The sequence below is a fragment of the Macaca fascicularis genome, chromosome 2, assembly GCF_037993035.2.
Source record: "Macaca fascicularis isolate 582-1 chromosome 2, T2T-MFA8v1.1".
NCBI classification, from domain to species: Eukaryota; Metazoa; Chordata; class Mammalia; order Primates; family Cercopithecidae; genus Macaca; species Macaca fascicularis.
This window is the reverse complement of record NC_088376.1, coordinates 41,588,309-41,611,649: the sequence shown is the minus strand read 5'-3', so window position 1 is coordinate 41,611,649 and position 23,341 is coordinate 41,588,309. Positions and strand designations below refer to the sequence as shown.

The 23,341-nt window shown below is 40.2% G+C and overlaps 1 protein-coding gene across 4 annotated transcripts in view; it reads left to right on the top strand.

Annotated features, from left to right (window-relative positions):
* PIK3CB (phosphatidylinositol-4,5-bisphosphate 3-kinase catalytic subunit beta) overlaps window positions 1–23,341 on the top strand; it is a 186,546-nt gene that overhangs the window by 71,358 nt on the left and 91,847 nt on the right. For all 4 annotated transcript variants that reach the window (XM_005545910.5, XM_005545909.5, XM_065539991.2 and 1 more), the window contains 3 exons: window positions 2,829–3,015; window positions 7,229–7,454; window positions 20,688–20,911. In XM_005545910.5, the coding sequence (XP_005545967.1) occupies window positions 2,845–3,015; window positions 7,229–7,454; window positions 20,688–20,911 (621 nt within the window). In that variant the 5' untranslated portion in view covers window positions 2,829–2,844. The remainder of the gene's footprint in view (window positions 1–2,828; window positions 3,016–7,228; window positions 7,455–20,687; window positions 20,912–23,341) is intronic.

Genomic DNA, 23,341 nt, shown 5'->3' with positions numbered 1-23,341 from the left:
GTGCAATCTCTGCTCAATGCAACCGCCGCCTCTTGGGTACAGGCGATTCTCCTACCTCAGCCTCCTGAGTAGCTGGGATTACAGGCATGCACCACCCTGCCTAGCTAATTTTTTTTGTATTTTTAGTAGAGACGGGGTTTCACCACGTCAGTCAGGCTGGTCTTGAACTCCTGACCTCAGGTGATCCATCCGCCTTGGCCTCCCAAAGTACTGGGATTACAGGCGTAAGCCACCGTGCCCGGCCCAAAGATAGTTGTTTGGTTTTTTTTTGAGATGAAGTTTCGCTCTGTCGCCCAGGCTGGAGTGCAGTGGCGTGATCTCAGCTCACTGCAACCTCCGCCTTCCTGGTTCAAGCGATTCTTCTGTCTCAGTCCCCCGAGTAGCTGGGACTACAGGTGCGCACCACCACCCCTGACTAATTTTTGTATTTTTATTTTTTTTGAGACGGAATCTTGCTCTGTTACCCAGGCTGGAGTGCAGTGGTGCTGTCTAGGCTCACTGCAAGCTCTGCCTCCCAGGTTCAAGCAATTCTCCTGCCTCAGCCTTCTGAGTAGCTGGGATTACAGGTGCCTGCCACCATGCCTGGCTAATTTTTGTATTTTTAGTAGAGATGGAGTTTCACCATATTGGCCAGGCTGGTCTTGAACTCCTGACCTTGTGATCCACCCGCCTTTGCCTCTTTAAGTGCTGAGATTACAGGCGTGAGCCACAGTGCCTGACCAAGATAGTTTTTTATAGTTGATTTGTTCCAGCTAACATTGGATTTGGCTGTGTCTCCTAAGTGTTTTTTAAATTCTTTAACAGTCCTTCCACCATCTTCTTCCTCCTCTTCTTGTTATTGATTAGCTGGGGAAATCATATCATTTGTTTTATTGAAGATGCCACATTCTCTACTTGACTGATTGCTTCCTTGAAGTATTTAACTTCTTTCTCTGTTTCCTGTAAACTGGCACATAGATCTAAAGACTTGATTAGATCTAAAGACTTGATTAGATTCAAGTTCAGTTTTGTTTTGTGTGAATGGTAAGTACTGACTATTGCATTTCATGAGGAGACACATAATGTCTGATAGTCCCACTTTTAGTGATGCTTAGATCAGGGGATTCCTGTAGTGTCAACAAGACAGACACAGACATGTTGTAAAGTTTCTTCTCCTTTAACATTATTATTTATGTCTTTAGCATCCATTAATGATCATTGCCTAGATCTGTTAGTTCATTAGCGGTTGCAAAATTGTGATTTTCTAATTTATTATTCATTTTCCATTTATTAGCAAAAGAACTTCTAAAAATTTTTTTTAATTTTTATTTTTTTGAGATGGGGTCTCACTTTGTTGTCCAGGCTGGAGTGCAGTGGCACTATTTTAGCTCACTGCAGCCTTGGATTCTTAGGCTCAAGCAGTCCTCCTCCCTCAGTCTCCCAAGTAGCTGGGACTACAGGCACGCACCACCATGCCTGGCCAGTTTTTTGTATTTTTTGTAGAGACAGGGTCTTGTTTGTTGCCCAGGCTGGTCTCAAACTCCTGGACTCAAGCGATCCACCCATCTAAGCCTCCCCAAGTAATGGTGTTACAGGCATGGGCCACTGTGCCTGGCCTCCTGTCTCTTCTGATATGACACTTTCATTAATTGCATAGTTGTTAAATGAACCTTGATTCATTTAACTTCGGCGCTCATGTTCTTCCAATTATTATTGTTGTATCTACTTGAAGGAAGCCCTTAAGGAATAGGTAAGACTTAAATGGCTCTATTAAAGGGTGCATTTGTTGGGATAGTGCATTTGTTTTGATATGAGGAGTTTATTCCCCATGAGAACATAGGTCTAGCAGCAGGAACGCAGAAGGCACTGTGACACCAGTCTTGGGCTGTAGAGTGATGGGAGAACAAGAAAAATAGGCCAGAGAAATAGCACAAGGGGCCTTGTCATCTGTTTTGAGGGATTTGGTGTTTTTAATGCTTATGGGATGGGCCATGAGGTTGATAGAAAATTGTCCTTGTTGGCCGGGCACGGTGGCTCACGCCTGTAATCCCAGCACTTTGGGAGACCGAGGCAGGCAGATCACGAGGTCAGGAGATAGAGACCATTCTGGCTAACACGGTGAAACCCCATCTCTACTAAAAATACAAAAGAATTAGCCGGGCGTGGTGACGGGCGCCTGTAGTCCTAGCTAAGCGGGAGGCTGAGGCAGGAGAATGGCGTGAACCCAGGTGGCAGAGCTTGCAGTGAGCCGAGATCTTGCCACTGTACTCCAGCCTGGGCGACAGAGCAAGACTGCGTCTCAAGAAAAAAAAAAAAAAGAAAGAAAGAAAATTGTCCTTGTTGAGAGAGGGCCCTCTTGATTGTAATTTTCATTGGAATTTGCAGAGAAAAACTCGGCCTAAGAAGCTAATACTTTCTAAATAAAGTTTGGAGAAAATTACCTGTTGAGTGGTGGTTAACTAAAATTCTTAGGACCTGTAATCCTTAAGCCTACAGTTTATTCAGATGTCATGTTTTTATGTTGAATTTGAATCAATGTGGTGTATGTGTGTATACATATATGTGTGTGTGTGTGTGTGTGTGTGTGTATATATGAATAATTTTTTTCCTTTAGTTGCTGGTATGGATTGGATGATGTACATATATATAATTTGTGAAGTGATAAAAGTGTATTTAAATAATTTATTTCTGCTGACTTTTTTAAATGTCACATTATTTAATTGGCCTCCTGTTACATTATTGGCTATATTGAAATCTAAGGACTAATTGTAGATTAGTGGTCTCTATCATATCTTCGTATAAAATTTGGCTGATGGTTGTTTTGCTGTCTTTTAATTACTGATTTCTAGGGCCCCGTGGTTATGAATGTGCTTCAGTTTCATAATGCCTCCTGCTATGGCAGACATCCTTGACATCTGGGCGGTGGATTCACAGATAGCATCTGATGGCTCCATACCTGTGGATTTCCTTTTGCCCACTGGGATTTATATCCAGTTGGAGGTACCTCGGGAAGCTACCATTTCTTATATTAAGCAGGTATGTTAATAGGTATATTTTCTGTGTGTTTAGCATACTATGTCACTTAGGGGGAAATATCATTCTATAATAGAAAATGTTAATGTAAATTTTATGTGATAATGATAGTAATGAAGTGATAGTAATTAAGAAAAATTAGCTTACGTTAGCTAGTTTTAAATGTTTGTTTGGGTTATTTAAACTGTCAAGAAGATTTTCTTTTAAGTTCAAGTCTTTGAAATTACTGTCTTTGAGCTTGTCACACTTTTTAAAAATGTGATTTTTGGTTCATTTTCTCTTGTCTTGTTTTTCTTCTCTTCCCCTTTTCCTTGACTCTTGGGGGAAGTCAGACTTTTCTGCTGTTCACCAGATATTTTTCCCTCAGCTGGCTTGCCTTTTCTGTTGCATTAGTTTTTAAAGTAAATTCGTGTGCACCATTAATTTGTAAAAACCAGCATATACATGAACTTGTTTTTCTAAACTTTCTCTCTAATGTTTTTCAAAAAGCTGAACCCAATGTGAAAATCAGGAGTTATGGTATTTTTAAGAAAACATATTTATGATATACCCTTGAAAACTCTTGACTTTGGACAAGCCTTGTAACTCCTTTCCGAGCTGCTTCTTCAGAGAGACTGTAATTCTAAAATGGCGTGATCCTTGAAGTAAAAAGAAAATACAGAATTGACTTAAGCATCTCATAGGCTCATGGTGCACCTATTTTTATAGTCACCAGTGACAAGTATGGAGTCCTATGGCTGTATTTCACGTTAGATTAACCATTTATCTCCTTTTTTATTGTAAAATATACAGAGCCTAAAATTTACTATTTAGACATTTTTAGGTGTGCATTCACAATGCTGTGCCACCATCACCAGTATCCATTTCCAGCACTTTCCCGTCATCCCAAACAGAAACTTCATACCCATAACTGCCCCTTCCCTCAATTCCTGTTTATTTTTATTGTTTTCCATCTCTACCAGTTTGCCGATTCTAAGTACTTTATATAAGTGGAAACATACAATAAATAGTTATCCTTTTGTGGTTGGCTTACATAGCATAATGTTTTTAAAGTTCATCCATGTAGCATATATCCTTTTTTTTTTTTTTTTTTTGAGACGGAGTCTGGCTCTGTTGCCCAGGCTGGAGTGCAGTGGCCGGATCTCAGCTCACTGCAAGCTCCGCCTCCCGGTTTCACGCCACTCTCCTGCCTCAGCCTCCCGAGTAGCTGGGAGTACAGGCGCCCGCCACCTCGCCCGGCTAATTTTTTTTGTATTTTAGTAGAGACGGGGTTTCACCGTGTTAGCCAGGATGGTCTCGATCTCCTGAACTCGTGATCCGCCCGTCTCAGCCTCCCAAAGTGCTGGGATTACAGGCTTGAGCCACCGCGCCCGGCTGTAGCATATATCCTAGTTTCGTTCCTTTTTATGGCTGAATAATATTTCATTGTATGTATATGCCACATTTTGTATATTTATCTGTTGTTGAACATTTGGGTTGGCTTCCAGCTTTTGGCTATTGTGAATATTATGCTGCTCTGAACTTTGGAGTATAAATGTCTGTTTGAATTCCTGCTTTCAGTTCTTTTGGGTATATACCTAGAAGTGTGATTGTTGATTCACAGTGGTAATTCTATGTTTTAACTTTTGAGGAATCGCCACACTGTTTTCCACAGTGGCTGCACCATATAATGTTGGGACCAGCAGTGTACAGCGTTCCAGTTTGTCTACACACTGGCCAACACATGCTATTTTCTCCTCCCTCCCTCCCTCCGTCCCTTCCTCCCTCCCTCCTTCCCTCTCTTCTTTCTTCCTCCCTCCCTCTCTTCTTCCCTCCCTCCCCCTTCTTCCTCCCTCCCCCCTTCTCTTCCCCTTCCCCCTCCCCCTCCTCCCTCCCTCCCTCCCTCCCTCCCTTCCTTCCTTCCTTCCTTCCTTCCTTCCTTCCTTCCTTCCTTCCTTCCTTCCTTCCTTCCTTCCTTCCTTCCTTCCTTTATTTCTTTCCTTTTTTTGTTTGTCTAAGAGATATGATCTTGTTATGTTGCCCAGGCTGAACTCAGACTCTTGGCTGAATTCAAGCAATTCTCCCACCTCAGCCTCCCAAGTAGCTGAGACAACAAGCACATGCCCATATTTTGTGTGTGTGTGTGTGTGTGTGTGTGTGTGTGTGTGTGTGTGTGTTTAATAATATCCATCCTAATGGATGTGAAGTGGTATCTCATTGTGGTTTTTTTGTTTTTTTGAGACGGAGTCTCACTCTGTCACCAGGCTGGAGTGCAGTGTCACGATCTCGGCTCACTGCACCCTCTGCCTCCCGGGTTCCAGTGATTCTCCTGCTTCAGCCTCCTGAGTAGCTGGGTGCATGCCACCATGCCCAGCTAATTTTTGTATTTTTAGTAGAGACGGGGTTTCACCATGTTGGCTAGGATGGTCTCGATCTCTTGACCTCGTGATCTGCCCACCATGGCTTCCCAAAGTGCTGGGATTACCGATGTGAACCACTGCACCCAGCCTCATTGTGGTTTTTATGTGCATTTCCTTCATGACTAATGATGTTGAGCATCTTTTTATGTGCTTACTGGTCATTTGTATCTTTTTTGGAGAATTGTCTTTTCTAGACCTGTACTGATTTTTTTTTTTTTTGGAGACGGAGTCTCGCTCTGTCGCCCGGGCTGGAGTGCAGTGGCCGGACCTCAGCTCACTGCAAGCTCCGCCTCCCGGGTTCCCACCATTCTCCTGCCTCAGCCTCCCGAGTAGCTGGGACCACAGGCGCCCGCCACCTCGCCCGGCTAGTTTTTTGTATTTTTAGTAGAGACGGGGTTTCACCATATTAGCCAGGATGGTCTCGATCTCCTGACCTCGTGATCCGCCCGTCTCGGCCTCCCAAAGTGCTGGGATTACAGGCTTGAGCCACCGCGCCCGGCCCTGTACTGATTTTTAAACTTTGTTTTTTGTTATCGAGTTGTAGGAGTTCTTTATATATTCTGGATATTAATGTCTTGTCAGATAGATATGATTTGCAAATATTACGTCCCATTTTGTTGGTTGCCTTTTCATTCTTTTGATAATGTCTTTTGCTGTACAGAAGTTTTAAATTTTGGTGAAGTTCAGTTTACCTTTTTTTCTTAATTTTCTTTTACTATTTTGAGCCTTAAGAATGAAAAGTTACCTATTTTTATTATTATGGTTGCTTGTAGTTTCTCCTGTATGTTTTATGTAACTGAATCTAACCTGAGGATTGGCCACAATTTTTACTTCGGGTCTGTTATTTTCAGCTCTTAGCTTTTGTACTGGCTGTTGATAAAATATGCAGTCCCTCTTTGTTTTTGTGTGGTGAACTTTTATATTATGTCATCCAGGAGACATGGAAAGAGATGTTGAGAAATTGATTATTATCATTCTGACAGGACAGTGTTAGTAAGTTTATCCCTGATAAAAGAAAAGAATACTGGACAAAAATAAATATTGTATGGAAGTATGATACATACTTTACATTTAAATTTTTTTTGATCAGGAGTGATCAAAAAAGAAATATTTCACAGGAATGTGAAATATGAAAGTTTTCATTGAGTCTTGTCATAGATAATTTGCTTTTAGTAATTTCTTTTTTTTTTTTTTGAGATGGAGTCTCGCTCTGTCGCCCAAGCTGGAGTGCAGTGGTGCTATCTCAGCTCACTGCAAGCTCCGCCTCCCGGGTTCACGCCATTCTCCTGCCTCAGCCTCCTGAGTAGCTGGGACTACAGGCACCCGCCACAGCGCCTGGCTAATTTTTTGTATTTTTAATAGAGACAGGGTTTCACCGTGGTCTCGATCTCCTGACCTTGTGATCCGCCGCCTCGGCCTCCCAAAGTGCTGGGATTACAGGCGTGAGCCACCATGCCCAGCCAGTAATTTCATTTATAATGCGTTTTTTGTGCACTATGCCATAATATTACCCTACAAACATGGGATAATACCATATATACTCTCTTATAATTTGCTATTTTAAGAAAACTTGAATATTTGGTATGGTTTTCCATTTCAGAATGAATTTATATTTTTTCTATTTTTCTGTATATATTTCTATTATTTTTACAGTTCTGTAATATTCTGTAATTCATTTAACCAATCCTTTATTGCTAAACATTTGATTTGTTCATAGTTTATTTTTACCAACAGTGCTGCAGTGAATATCGTTATATCTTTGTACACTTGAGCAAGTGTTTCCATTCTAGAAAATGTCTTCTTATTTTTTCTCATAGATGTTATGGAAGCAAGTTCACAATTACCCAATGTTCAACCTCCTTATGGATATTGACTCCTATATGTTTGCATGTGTGAACCAGACTGCTGTATATGAGGAGCTTGAAGATGAAACACGAAGACTCTGTGATGTCAGACCTTTTCTTCCAGTTCTCAAATTAGTGACAAGAAGTTGTGACCCAGGGGAAAAATTAGACTCAAAAATTGGAGTCCTTATAGGAAAAGGTAATATTAAAAATTCTTAGTATGAATTCTCTATCTATCTGTCTATCTATCTATCTATCTATCTATCTATCTATCTATCTATCTATCTACACACACACACGTAGTAAGTATATTTAAGACATTGCTTTTCAAAGTGTGGTCCATGGACCACTGCTGATCTGTAAGTTGTTGCCAGTTTGAGCTAAGGTAAGTATAGAGTTTGAGAATAAATGTTTAGAAACCCCTCTAGCAATATGATACTGCCATAGCATCCAAGGACTTATGTTTAATATATGTTTTTGTTGTCTAAGGATTTATTATTTATTTAATTTTTTAAAATAGAGACGGGGTCTCGCTGTGTTGTCCAGGCTGGTCTCAAACTCCTGAGCTCAAGTGATCCTCCTACCTTGGCCTCCCAAAGTGCTGGGATTACAGGCATGAGCCACTGTGCATGGCTGATTTATTTTTATTTTACAAAAATATTGGTCTTTGATGGATTGGAAGGAAAAAAGTTGTTGCTTTACCTCAGATTGTTTGAGAAGTCCTTCACTAAGGGAGACATTATCCTTAGTTTCTTATGAACTGCTCCTATAGAGTGAACATATTTTATACACAACTCTCTATGCCAACCAAGACTTTAAGCTGTTTGATGTTTCCATAAATAAGTTATTGACAAATTTTACTTCTTAACTGAAATTATCTTTAAGTAGAAGTTATTTTGGTAGAGAGTCAGGAAATACGTCCACATTATTCCTTGCAAATTTATTCCACAGAAAATTGTGAGTAACACAATCAGGAACTTGGAGGAGTCTCTCTTGCTATATAATATTAGGAGTCTCGGGGCTAATGGTATATAAATATCTTGCTTTAGAGAAGGTACTGACTTGAATTAGGAACTAAAAGGGTTACTGAGGAGGGGACTTTGCAGATTAAATACAAAACCAGAAAATCCACTGGAGGTTTATGTATCTGGATTGGGTATCAGTATTGATCAGATTCACTGTTATAGGATAATATAGTACCATCCCCTTTAACATACTATTCTTTGATCTTAACCTCTAATAATTCAGGCTTGCTAATGATTATACTGTGGGACTACTCCCTCTGAGTGCATTAGAATAGAACCTTGTTGGTTTACTAAGTGATACTGTGATATTTAAAAATATTTGATTACTTCAGAGGATGGCTAGTTTATTTTTGGCAATAAAAATTTTCCCAATTAACAAGTTTATAGTTATATATCATACAGAATTTTTTCTTATATATTAGTGACCTGATTAGAAAGTATTCCTTTCTGTTTTCTAGAGCTACAAAGGTGTGTTTTGTTTTGTTTGTTTTTTGTTTCTGTTTTTGTTTTTTGGTGATAAGGTCTCGCCCTGTTGCCCAGGCTAGAGTGCAGTGGGGGCGATCATGGCTCACTTCATCCTCGACTTGACCCTTAGTCTTAAGCAGTCCTCCCACCTCATCATCCTAAGTAGCTGGGACTACATACAGATGCAAGCCACCATGCCCAGCTAGTTTTTTTTTTTTTTTTTTTTTATAGTAGAGACAGGATGTTGCCTGGGCTGGTCTTAAACTCCTGGACTTGAGCTGTTTGCCTGCCTCAGCCTTCAGAGCCACAGCATCTGGCCCAAAGATTTTTATAGAATTTGAATTTTTATCCATTATAAAAAGTTTTCCCTTTGTTCTCATGCCCATAAAAAGTTGAAGAATATATGGAAGAGGAGAAAGAATAAAAAACCACTTGTAGTCTTATCATCCAGGACAAGTATATCGACTGACAATATTTTGATGTATTTCTTTTAAATAAAGTGTATGTATTTCTTTCTCTTCTTCTCTTTTTTTTTTTTTGGTACGGCGTCTTGCTCTATTGCCCAGGCTGGAGTGCAATGGCGTGATCTCGGCTCACTGCAACCTCCGCCTCCTGGGTTCAAGCAATTCTCCTGCCTCAGCCTCCTGAATAGCTGGGACTACAGGCACCCGCCACCACGCCCAGCTAATTTTTATATTTTTAATAGAGACGGGGTTTCACCATGTTGGTCAGGATGGTCTCGATCTCTTGACCTCGTGATCTGCCTGCCTCGGCCTCTCAAAGTGCTGGGATTACAGGCGTGAGCCACCACACCCAGCCTAAATTGTGTGTATTTCAAGTCTTTTATTTGTTTTTGTTTCTGTGGATTAAAATACTTAGCTTTTCTGTATTTTCATGCTAATGTTAGAAAGCAAACCAGAACCACATTGATTTTTAGAGAAGCTAAAATATTTGTTAATCCAAAAAGTACCACAGAGTATGCCAAGCTCTTTTTGATTTTTTTTTTTTTTAAATAGGGTCTCTCTCTGTCACCTAGGCTGGTGTGCAGTGGTGTGATCTCAGCTCACTGCAGCCTCAACCTCCCAGGCTCAAGTGATCCTCCTACCTCAGCCTCGTGAGTAGCTGAGACCACAGGCATATGCCACCATGCCCATGTAGATTTTAGCATGTTGCCCGGGCTGGTATCAAACTCTTAAGCCCAAGTGATCCACCTGCTTTTGTCTCCCAAAGTGCTAGGATTATAGGTGTGAGCCATTGTGCTGGCCTTTTTACTTTTATTTTTATTTATTTATTTATTTTTTTGATAGTCTCACTTTGTTGCCTAGGCTGGAGTGCAGTGGCATGGTCTTGGCTCACTGCAAGCTCTGCCTCCCGGGCTCAAGCGATTCTCCTGCCTCAGCCTCCCGAGTAGCTGGGATTACAGGCACTTGCCACCATGCCTAACTAATTTTTTATTTTTATTAGAGACAGGGTTTCACCATATTGGCCAGGCTGGTCTCGAACTCCTGACCTCAGGTGATTTGCCTGTCTCGGCCTCCCAAAGTGCTGGGATTACAGGTGTGAGTCACTGCGCCTGGCTGTTTTTGTTTTTATTTTTAAATTGAGACAGGGTCTTGCTCTGTCACCCAGGCTGGAGTGCAGTGGTATAGCCATGGGTCACTGCAGCCGCAGCCTCCCAGGGTCAAGTGATCCTCCCACCTCAGCTTCCTGAGTAGCTGAGTGCAAGCTACCAAGTCTGGCTAATTTTTTCTTTTTTTTTTTTTATAGAGTTGGAATCTTACTATGTTACCTAGGACGTGGGCCAAGTTTCTTCAAGGCATTGGTATTTCTTTGAAATTTACCTCCTTCTCAACACTTACCAAAACATGGATTCACTGGCCACCATTACCTCTTCCTATGCCTGCCAGATATGGAAAATAAAAATATTGAAGATTGAAATATTACATATGCTGTGCTTATGCTAAAAATATATTCATTATTTATCTAAAATTCAAATTGAATTGCGCATACTGTTTTTTTTAACCTGGCAACCTTACCTACCATAGTGTAGGGGTATAAGCTATATTAGAATTTAATGAATTTAATTTTTTTTTTTTTTGAGACAGGGTCTCACTCTGTCACCCAGTCTGGAGTGTAGTGGCACCTTCTTAGCTCACTGCAACCTCCGCCTCCCGGGTTCAAGCAATTCTCCCACCTTGGCTTCCTGAGTAGCTGGGACTATAGGAATGGGACCTGTAGTCCCAGCTACTAGTCCTGAGTCCTGTACTCCAGCTGTAGTCCTGAGTAGCTGGGACCACCACACCTGCCTAATTTTTGTATTCTTTGACATTTTGATTATATACACAAATTTAAATGTTAACATTTATTTAAGAAATTGAGTAAGTTGAGTATTTAAGAATGAATTTTCACTTTTAATACTTGAGAAGTCAAGTCAATTTTTGCAGTTGCTGATTTGTCAGTGATGACCAGGGCTTGATGAGGCCATGCCTCCTGGGAAAACAATAAACAATTATTTCAGTTTAACCTTAGGAACAAGGTTGCTGCTTCCTCTCTCCAAAGAAAACAGTAGAACCTTTAGAGATGTAATTGCCCTGACTAGGCTAAAAATACCTTTTCCTGAAAGATGATGTGGCTAATCTTTTTTTTCCTGTGTTTATTCCAAATAATTATTTACAGAGCTGTTGAGTTCTGTTTGTTCTCTGCAGTAAGGTGTATGCCACCCCTATATTAATTTCTCCAAACACTCAGTAAAATAATTGTAACCAGAGGATTTTGTTAGCATTCTGAAAAACATATTTGTAAACTCCCTTATTTCTCCTGACCTATCTAAACCTGTGGTATACCTTAAGTGAGGGAAATAGCTAGTCTGTAGGATTTTTTTTTTTTTTTTTTGACACAAAGTCTCACTTGGTTGTCCAGGCTGGAGTGCAGTGGCGTGATCTTTGCTCACTGCAACCTCTGCCTCCTGGGTTCAAGTGATTCTCGTGCCTGAGCCTCCTGAGTAGCTGGGATTATAGGATTGCACCACCACACCCAGCTAATTTTTGTATTTTTTGTAGAGATGGGGTTTTGCCATGTTGGCTAGGCTGGTTTCGACTCCTGACCTCAAGCGATCTGCCCGCCTCAAGCCTTCCAAAGTGCTGGGATTACAGGTGTGAGCTACCATGCCCGGCCTACTCTGTAGGATTTTAACACCCTCTTTAGTATGAATAAATTGTTCATTCAGTACTTTTTTAGTTTAAAAATTATATTTGATTGTAAATTTTACAGTAGTCTTAAGGAAAATTTAAGCTTTGCTGTTAGATTCTCTTATAAGAAGGTATGTAGGGTATTAGCTAGGTTTAAAATTAAATTACTTAGCCCAAAGTGTTCGTATTTTTGGTAAAATTTCTGTTTTTAAGAGATCTTTATGGTGGTTCCCAAATTTAGGTTGTATCAGTTTCTTAAAATGAATATGCTCAGAGATTGGGATTCAGTGAGTCTGGAATAAATGAAAGCTTTATTTTTTATGTGATTCTAACAGTTACACGAACAGAGTCCCTTATTCATAATTTATTGAAAAATATTACCAAAACATTAGTGATTGCAGTTCAATAGTATTGAGTGTTTATACTTGAAATTTTACCGTGACTATGGGTGATATGGTCTTTGCTTAGACCTGACAATCCAGTGGGAAATGAGGATAAGTAAACATAGTTTTATTGCAATGTGTGAACTGCTATGCTATGTCAGAAAGGGTCACCTTCAGATACTGTGTGATCTCACTAAAATGTGGAACACTGAAGTTCAACTACTCAAAGTAAACAGTAGAATGGTAGTTACCAGGGCCAGTTGGGGACAGATAAAGGGGTGTGTTGAGCTGGGAAAGGGGAGACATTGGTCAATGGATACAAAGTTTCAGCAGGAATAAGTTCTGGTGTTCTATTGCAGGGGTTCTCCTCTGCTCCCCGTTCCTGGTTAGGAACGAGGCCGCACAACAGGAGGTGAGCAGCGGGTTGGGTGAGCATTACCATCTGAACTTCGCTTCCTGTCAGATCAGTGGTAGCATTAGATTCTCATAGGAGTGTGAATGCGAAGAATCCTATTGTGAACTGCACATGAGAGGGATCTCTCTAATGAGAGAGAATCTAATGCCTGATGATCTGAGGTAGAACAGTTTCATCCCAAAACCGCCCCTACCCCTATTCTATTGCATAGCACCATGACTATAGTTAATAATAATGTATTGTATATTTCAAAATAGCTATGAGAGAATTTTAAAATGTTCTCTTCACAAAGAAATGATAAATATTTGAGGTGATAGATATGCTAATTAGCCAGATTTGATCATTGCACAATGTATACATGTATCAAAACATCACATTGGCCAAGCGTGGGGGCTTATTCCCAGTACTTTGGGAAGACGAGGTGGGTGGATCACTTGAGCCCAGGATTTGGAGACCAGTCTGGGCAACATAGCAAAACCCCACTCTACAAAAAATAGAACAAACACACCAGGCACGGTGGTATGTGCCTGTAGTCCCAGCTACTTGAGAGGCTGAAGTGGATCACTTGGCCTAAGGCCGGAGGTTGAGGCTCCAGTGAGCCGTGATCATGCCACTGCACTCCAGCCTGGGTGACAGAGTGAGACCCTGTCTCAAACAAACAAAAAAACTCTATCACATTGTACCTCATAAATATATGCAATTATTATTTGCCAATTAATAAGAAAACAAAACTTTTGAAAAGGAAAATCACCTTAAATCAATTAGGTGAATCAGGGATGACATCTTAGAATATGTACACCTAAACTGAGCCATCAATGCTGATTAGGAATCTGGCAGGTAAAGAGAAGTGGAGAAAGGAAAAAACAAAAAGAAATGGCACATGTGAAGAATGGCCTATTCAAGGAAAAGAAATTGATTATGGGTGGTGTAGGGGGACAGATAGGACAACTAGGGAAGACTAGAGAGGCAGCCGTCTTCAGAGCATACAGTGCCATGCAGGCCGTGTAAAAAGTAGAGCTTTACTACTAAGAACACTTGGGAAGCTATTGAAGAAATTTAAGTAGGGGAGTAACATGATAAATTTGCATTTTAGGAAGATTATTTAGGTTGTAGAATGAAGAGTGGATTGGAGGGATTAAGAATTTGAGTAGAGAAATTAGTGAAAAAATGATGTAACCCAAAGGAAGGGTGATGATGGCCAGGATTTGGTTAATGGTTACAGGAACTGAGAGAAGTGGACAGAGTTAAGAGACATTTAGAAGGTGGGTTAAATATGATTTGTAGTAGATTAAGGGAAATAAAGCATGTGATTTTTGTTAGATGTATATATTATTGGGTACTTATTTCCCTTTCCTAACCTGTAATTCCTATTGCCTGTGAATAGAATTAATATTAACAGTGCACTAAAATGCTTCAGCCAGTCCACCCAAATTATAGTCCATTCGTAGCTAATTTAGAGTAATGTATTTTATTCCAGATCTAAAACTATCCAGGAAATCATTTTACCTTTGCTGTGTTATACCTTTGCTGTGTTTTATTTTTTTATAGTTAATACCACAAAATTGATTCTAGGATATATTTTTGAAATAACAACTATTGTTTTCAGTGCATAAAAGTAAAAAGAAGGCAATGCAACCGTTACTGACATGCATATGTTCAAATAGTGTAGTATAGATTAATTTTATGGAATAAAATGTAACTTTCCTCACTGTGCATTCCTCTCTAATACTACAGAATACCACTGTAGCAATAGAGTCATCTCAAGTATCCAAAACAAAAACTTAATGCATATTCTATATTCTTTCTTTTGAATTTGCAGAAAAGGGATTTTACCTGACCCATTCTCTATCTACTTAAAAAAAAAATCTAGTGCCCTTAAAAACACAAAGATTGATTGTATTTTTATCTCCTGCACCACTGTATAATGATATATGGATGTATCTTTATTTAACCAGTCCTGAATGATGGCCTTTAGATTACATTTTAATTATTATAAAAAAACAGCAAATATTCATATATTGATAGTATATCGATAGGTTTGTAGAAATAAACAAAGACCACTCAGATGAGAAGAGAGACTATTTATGCAGAGGTTGCTATAGTAAAAGAACTTGAGTTTGGCAGAGACTCAGAGGCAGGCAGTGGAGTGGGAAAGCTCTACAGTGAAAAAAGGAAGGTTTCAAAGATGCCTGATGGGAAATTGTTGGCAGCAGGGAGCTGGAGGTGGGCTAACTAGAAGCAAGGCATCTTATATGATTGGTGTTGGGGTAGTATACTTGGCTTTCTTGGTTGGTCCTAAATTTCTCAGGTTGAGATTACGATTGATAAAATTGTGAGGTCTAAGGATATGTGTGTGTGTGAATGATTTCTAGTAAATATTACAAAATTGCCCTCTAAAATGTTCATATCAATGTAGTTTCTCACCAAAACTATACTAGAATGCTTTTTTCTCTCTACCCTTTCCAGCACAGGGTATTATCAAATTTTAAAATATGTGCTAACCTGATAGGTAAAAATTAATGCACACATAAACATTTACATATGCCAATTCATTCATTTAGATTTCTAAAATTATTTACTGGAATAATCATAAGTTTTGGAAAAAGTTGTCATATGTAATTGTCTTAATGACAGAAGTGACTAAAAATTAAGTACAGCCCATCCTTCAGCAATAGGTTTGAACTGTGCAGGGCCAATTATAAGTGGATATTTTTCAGTAAATATATTGAAACTTTTTTTGAGATTTGTGACAATTTGAAAAAACTTGCAGACGAATCGCAGCCTAGAACTAGTGAAAAAATTGAAAAGTTAAGTATGTAATAAATGCATATGTATGTAGTACTAGTTTATCATTTAGTACCATAAAATACACATAAATCTATTATAAAAAGTTAAAAATTCAAAACTTACATACACAGACATTTAGACAACCATACATGGTACCATTTGCAGTTGAAAGAAGTACAAACAAATGTAAAGATACAGTATTGAATCATAACTGCATAAAATTAATTGTAGTACATGCTATACTACTGTAATAATTTTGCAGCCACCTCCTGTTGCTATTGTGGTGAGGTTAAGTGTTGTGAGTATATGCTCAGAAATGCCATGTAACTCTAATCATCTCCACTTGAGCAGTTCCTCTGTCTAGTAAATTGCATACTGCAGTAAAAAGGGATCTCTCCCAGTTCTCATGTATTTTTTTAATTGTGTTTACTGGAATACTGCAAACCTTGAATAACACTGTGGGACCCATACAAAATGCCACTTGTGATCCTGGAAGTACTTCTAAGAACAGGGAAAAGTCATGATATTATAAGGAAAAGTTGAATGCAGCTGGGTGCAGAGACTGAGGCAGGAGCCCAGGAGTTCTAGGTACTAGTGTGCTGTGATTGTGCCTGCAAATACCTTATTTAAAAAAAAAAAAAAAAAAGGCTGAATACCTTGATATGTACTGTAGATGGAGGTCTGTAGCTGTGGTTGCCTGCCATTTTGAGATAAATCAATCCAGTGTAAGTACCATTGTGAAAAAGCAAATTCGTGAAACTCTTGCTGCAGCTATGTCAGCAGATGCTAAACCTTGCACTTTCTGTGAAACACCTTTTTAATCTCACATTAAAAATGCAGCTTGTGTGTGGGTGCAGGATTACTATAAGAAAGGCATACCTATAGACTCTACTCTGATTCAAGAAAAGGCAAAGTTATGTGACAAAGCAATAAGAAAGTGAAGAATCTAGTGCAGGAGAATTTTAATGCTAGCAAAGGATGGTTTGACAATTTTAGAAAGAGGTTTGGCATAAAAAAATGTCAAGGTAACAGGAGAAGTTATTTTTCCTGACCTAGAAATAGCAGATGAGTTCCCAGATGCCATTAAGAAAAATCACTAGGCTGGGTGTGGTGGCTCAAGCCTGTAATCCCAGGACTTTGGGAGGCTGAGACGGGCGGATCACGAGGTCAGGAGATCGAGACCATCCTGGCTAACATGGTGAAACCCAGTCTCTACTAAAAAATACAAAAAAACTAGCCGGGCGAGGTGGCAGGTGCCTGTAGTCCCAGCTACTCTGGAGGCTGAGGCAGGAGAATGGCGTAAACCCGGGAGGCGGAGCTTGCAGTGAGCTGAGATCCGGCCACTGCACTCCAGCCTGGGCGACAGAGCGAGACTTCGTCTCAAAAAAAAAAAAAAAAAAAGAAAAATCACTGAGGAGAAAGGATACCTGCCTGAACAGATTTTTGGTGTTTTGTTTTTGAGACATGATCTCACTCTGTTGCCCAGGCTGTATCTTTGCCCTTCTGGGCAAGTGATCCTCCCACCTCAGCCTCCTGAGTAGCTGGGACTACAGGCATGCACCACCATGCCGAGCTAATTTTTAATTTTTTGTAGAGATGAGGTCTCACTATGTTGCCCAGGCTGGTCTCGAACACCTGACCTCAAGGAATCCTCCTACCTCGGCCTCCCAAAATGTTGGGATTATAGGTGTGAGCTGCCTTGTCTGGCCCTGAACAAGTTTTTAATGTAGATCAAAGTGCCCAGTTCTGGAGAAAAAAAAATGCCACAAAGGTCATTTATTAGAAAGGAAGAGAAGTCAGCACCAGGATTTAAGACAGGAAGGCTAACTAGTGTTTTGTGCAAATGCAGACTGGTTTGTGATACACCTTATTTATAAAGCTGCTAACCCCCAAACCTCAAAGGGAAAAAGAAACACCAGCTGCTAGTCCTTCGGTTGTACAAGAAGACCTGGATAATGAGAACGCTTTTTCTGGATTGGTTCCATCAGTGCTTTGTTCTGAAGTCAGGAAGTATTTTGCCAGTAAGGGGGCTGCTTCTTTTTGAGATGGAGTCTCACTGTATTGCCCAGGCTGCAGTGCAGTGGTGTGATCTTGGCTCCTCTATCTCCTGGGTTCAAGGGATTCTCCTGCCTCCGCCTCCCAAGTAGCTGGGATTACAGGCACACACCACCGTGTCTGGCTAATTTTTGTGTATTTTTTTTTTTTTTTTGAGACGGAGTCTCGCTCTGTTACCCAGGCTGGACTGCAGTGGCCGGATCTCAGCTCACTGCAACCTCCGCCTCCCGGGTTCATGCCATTCTCCTGCCTCAGCCTCCTGAGTAGCTGGGACTACAGGCGCTCGCCACTTCGCCCGGCTAGATTTTTTTTTTTTTGTATTTTTTAGTAGAGACGGGGTTTCACCGTGTTAGCCAGGATGGTCTCGATCTCCTGACCTTGTGATCCGCCCGTCTCGGCCTCCCAAAGTGCTGGGATTACAGGCTTGAGCCACCGCACCCGGCCAATTTTTGTGTTTTTAATAGAGACGGTGTTTCCCCATGTTGGCCAGGCTGGTCTCGAACTCCTCACTTCAAGTGCTTCCCCCACCTTGGCCTCCCAAAGTGCTGGGATAAGAGGAGGATTACAGGCGTGAGCCACTGTGCCCAGCCTAGGGACTGCTTTTTTTTTTTTTTGAGATGGAGTCTTGCTCTGTCACCCAGGCTGGAGTGCAGTGGAGAGATCTCAGCTTACTGCAAGCTCCGCCTCCCGGGTTGACACCCTTCTCCTGCCTCAGCCTCCCAAGTAGCTGGGACTACAGGCGCCTACCGCCACGCCCGGCTAACTTTTTGTATTTTTAGTAGAGACGGAGTTTCACTGTGTTAGCCAGGATGGTCTCGATCTCCTGATCTCGTGATCCGCCCAGCTCAGCCTCCCAGAGTGCTGGGATTACAGGAATGAGCCACTGCACCCGGCCAGGACTGCCTTTAAGTTTCTTTTGATATTGGATGATGCCCGTGGCCACCCAGAACCCCCTGAGTTCAACACTGAAAGCATCAAAGTGGTCTACTTACCCCCAAATTCTACATCTCTAATTTAGCCTATCAGGAGGTCATAAGGACCTTTAAGGCTCGTTACTCATGGTACTCTATGGAAGAGAACCTGGTTAAACATCATGAAAGACTGGGAGTATTACATCATTGAAGATGCCATCGTTGATGTAGAAAAAGTTGTGAAAGCTATCAAACCCGAAACAATAAATTCCTGTTAGAGAAAACTCTGTCCTGATATTGTACATGAGTTCACAGGATTTACAACAGAACCAATCAAGGAAATTATGAAATAGATTTTGGATATGGCATAAAAGGCAGCAGTGGTGGTGAAGGGTTTCAAAATACAGATCATGGAGAAATCCAAGAGCTAATAAACACCACATGAGAGGGATTAACAGAAAACAACTTCACGGAGATGAGTGATTCTGAACCAGTGCCAGATGATGAGGAAGATGATATAGAATTAAACAGTGCCCAAAAACAAATTCACATGCAGCAGTCTGACAGAAGGCTTCTGATTGTTCAAGATTGCTTTTGACTTCTTTTATAATATGGCCCCCTCTATGATACCAGCACTGAAACTAAAGCAATGGTAGGATTGATACTATACAGATAAACATTTTTTACAGAAATGAAAAAGCAAAGAAGTCAGAAATTATGACATATATCTGTAAAGTTACATACAGTATGCTTGCATCTCCTGCCTCACCTTCTACCTCCTTCACTCTTCTGCATCTGTCACCCCTGAGACAGCAAGACCAACCTGTCCTCCTCCTCCTCAGCCTACTCAATGTGAAGATGATGAGTTAGGAAGATATTTATGATGATCCACTTCCTCTTAATAAATAGTAAATATATTTTCTCTTCTTTGTGATTTATTTAATAACATTTTCTTTTTGTAATCAGAAGAGAGCTGGAGTAATTAACATTTTCTTTAGCTTTAAGAATACAGTATATAACATATATAACATACAAAATAAGTGTTAACTGACTTTATGTTGTTGGTAAGGCTTCTGCCCATAAGTAGGCTATTAGTAGTTAAGTTGTTCAGGAGTCAAAAGTGACATGTGGGCCAGGCATGGTGACTCACACTTGTAATCCCAGCACTTTGGGAGACTTGAGGTGGGAGGATTGCTTGAGCCCAGGAGTTCAAGACAATTTGGACAATATGGCAAGACCTCATGTCTACTAAAAATTTATCCAGACATAGTGGCATGTGCTTGTGACTGTAATTTCAGCTACTTGGGAGGCTGAGGTGGGAGGATCACTTGAGCCCAGGAGATGAAGGATACAGTGAGCAGTGATCACACCACTGCTCTCCAGCCTGGGTAACAGAGCAAGATTCTGTCTCAGTGAATGAATGAATGAAGGAATGTTATATGTGAATTTTCTCCTCTGTGGGGGGTTGGTGCTGCAACCACCATGTTGTTTGAGAGTCAACCAAACAATAAAGAACAATTTTACGTTTATGGGATTTTTGACTAATTAATACAATATATGATAACCATTTAAAAGTCACAATGAAGTGAAAATTCAATCTATAAAATTTAAGTATACTAGGTTTTCTTTGGTTTTGGTTTTTTAAAGACTATGAACAGTTTTAGGTTCACAGCAAAATTCAGAGGAAGATACGGAGATTTTCCACATTCCCTCTGCCCCTGTATATCATAGCCATTCCCATAGTATATCAAGTTTTAGGTGAGATAATAACTTGATTCTTAGTTTTCTTCTAATACAGTATTGAAACTGTTTTTCAGATTCTTAGTCTTTCTCAGCTATTTTAAGTGTGATTTATTAATACTTGGTTTGTAAATAAAAACAATGAATCTTTTATGTGTGGCTTTAAAATATGTATTGTGAATTACTTTGTAAAACTGGTAAGCAAACTACATTTCTTTATGAGGTTCTGAGTTGTATTTTTTAAAAAATATAATTGTATGTTTGTCTTCTGTACATGAGATTTATTGTTTTATCTGGGTTTTTTGATCTTTCATGGTATTTTCCTCCGTAGTTTCATCTGCTTGATAAAAGCCAAGCATCCAAGATCCAAGTTAGTTTTTGTTGAATATACTTTGTATTCTTTCTATATTCTTTTTTGTTATTGTTAGCTACTGAAAATGACACCTTTAAAAAATGTGTTTAGGTCTGCATGAATTTGATTCCTTGAAGGATCCTGAAGTAAATGAATTTCGAAGAAAAATGCGCAAATTCAGCGAGGAAAAGATCCTGTCACTTGTGGGATTGTCTTGGATGGACTGGCTAAAACAAACATATCCACCGGAGCATGAACCATCCATCCCTGAAAACTTAGAAGATAAACTTTATGGGGGAAAGCTCATTGTAGCTATTCATTTTGAAAACTGCCAGGTAGGATTATGTTTTTTAAAGAAATATTTTGTAATACATTTCTCATTTTTACCTGAATACAGCTCTATTTTTAGAAGTGTCTCTCACTTACCTAGCAAACACTATTAGAAAGAACAACTTTAGATTTCAGATGGAAATGTATTTAGTATTATGTATAATAGTCTAAAGTGATATTCTTTGCATGTATCTTTTTTGATGCAGTGGAATGGTGATTTAGAATGGGATTGGCAAACTGGACTGTTTAATTGGTTTTTACAGTTTTAAAGGGATGTTAAAAAAAGAAAAAAATCCTCAAAGATTTGTAAAGGGATGTTTAAAAGAAGAAGAAGAAGAAAAAAGAATATGCAACAGAGACCACTGTGTTATATGTTGTTTGCCAAACCTGGGCCTTTACAGAAAAAGTTTGCCAACTGCTGGTCTAAATAGTGTTCCTTATTGGAAATACATTTTTTTCATGTGATTTTTTCCCCCCTGTCTGTAGAATGAAAGCCCTAATTAAAATGGTCTCTTTGTTTCCATATTCTTAAATTTGCATTCTGTGACTATGTGAATTAATTAATGATATGGAAGTAGGCATTATAATAGAGTTCATATACAGCCCATCCATTTCTGAATATTCAGAGCAATTATACAAACTAGATGATGCTACTACTTTTGTATCAAGTATAGTCATTCTAGCATCTAGGGTCTGGCATTAGAGTAAGGTAGAAACGCAAGGATTTTTTTTTTTTTTTTTTAATGGAGTCTCGCTCTATTGCCCAGGCTGGAGTGCAGTGGTGTGATCTTGGCTCCCTGCAACCTCCACCCCCCAGGCCCAAGCGATTCTCTTGCTGCAGCCTCCTGAGTAGCTGGGATTATAGGCTCCTGCCACCACACCTGGCTAATTTTTGTATTTTTAGTAGAGATGGGGTTTCACCATGTTGGCCAGGCTGGTCTCGAACTTCTGACCTCAGATGATCCACCCTCCTCGGCCTCCCAAAATGCTGGGATTACAAGCATGAGCCACTACACCCAGCCGGATGTTTTGTTTTGTTCTTGAATTACTGTGATAACCATAGCAATGACAACAACCAATTATGCAGGGTAAGTCTTTATTCTGTGTTGAGCACTTATCCTGCATAATTCCTGGTATGGTGTATTTTTAATATATTCTCCAGTTCCCACACCAACCTTACAAAATGTTGTTGTCTTTCCCCCATTTACAGTGAAGAGACTGAAAGGAAGAGAAGTTTAGTGTTTTGTGCCAGTCCTCATAGCTAGTCAGTGGTAGAACCAGGATTTCATCCAGGTGTCTCTCTCTGGTTTTACCTAGTTTTGCCTTCTTTTAGCCAACATGTTAATAAGTATTTGTTAGGACAGATGTGAAAAAAAGATTCTACCTTCAGGCATTTTCTCTAAACAAGTAAGTTTATCTAGGGAAAAATGCCATTCATCATTCAATCCTGAGATACGTTGAGTCTGAAGTCCAATTTAAGTCAAGATTTGAGTATCATTAAAATGTCAAGGTCAAATTTACAATACTGTTTAAGGAATTCTGCGTGGTCAAGAGAGGTAGAATAGGGGAATTTATTGATGAAGGGTGATGAGAATTCAACTTGAGAACACTGGCTTGGCCAGGTGAGATGGTGCACAGCCACTTTGGGAGGCTGAACAGGGAGGATCTCTTGAACCTAGGAGTTGCCAGGTTGGGCAACGTGGTGAAACCCCATCTGTACAAAAATTACCTGGGCATGGTGGTGCACATCTGTAGTCCCAGCTACCCAGGAGGATGAGGTGGGAGGGATTGCTTGATCCCAGAAGGCGGAGGTTGCAGCGAGCCCAGATTGCGCCACTGTACTCCACCTTGGGCGACAGAGTGATACCCTGTCTCAAAAAAAGAAAAAGGTACAATATTTCATGAAGTCATGGAAAGTGATATTGAACAACTGCTTGAAATACGGGAAAACCATTAAGATATAAGGTCATTGGTGTCTTATTGGGAGGTGAGGTTGAGGAGGAAAGAGGAGGCATGAGACCTCTCAAAATGATTCCTAGCATCCTAGCCTGTGTTCTTTGATGTATGTGGCACTGTCTTAGTCCGTTTGGGCTGCTGTAACAGAATACCATAGACTGGGTGGCTTATAAACAACAGAAATTTATTTCTCACAATTCTAGGGTTTTTTGTTTGTTTGTTTTGTTCTGTTTTGTTTTGAGACAGAGTCTCGCTTTGTCGTCCAGGCTGCATTGCAGTAGCGTGATCTAGGCTCACTGCAACTGCCTCTTTGCAGGTTCAAAGGATTCCCCTGATTCAGCTTCCTGAGTAACTGGGACTATAGACAGGCGCCACCACGCCCTGCTAATTTTTTGTATTTTTAGTAGAGGCGGGGTTTCACTGTCTTCGCCAGGTTGGTCTTGAACTCCTGAGCTCAAGTGATCCATCCGCCTTGGCCT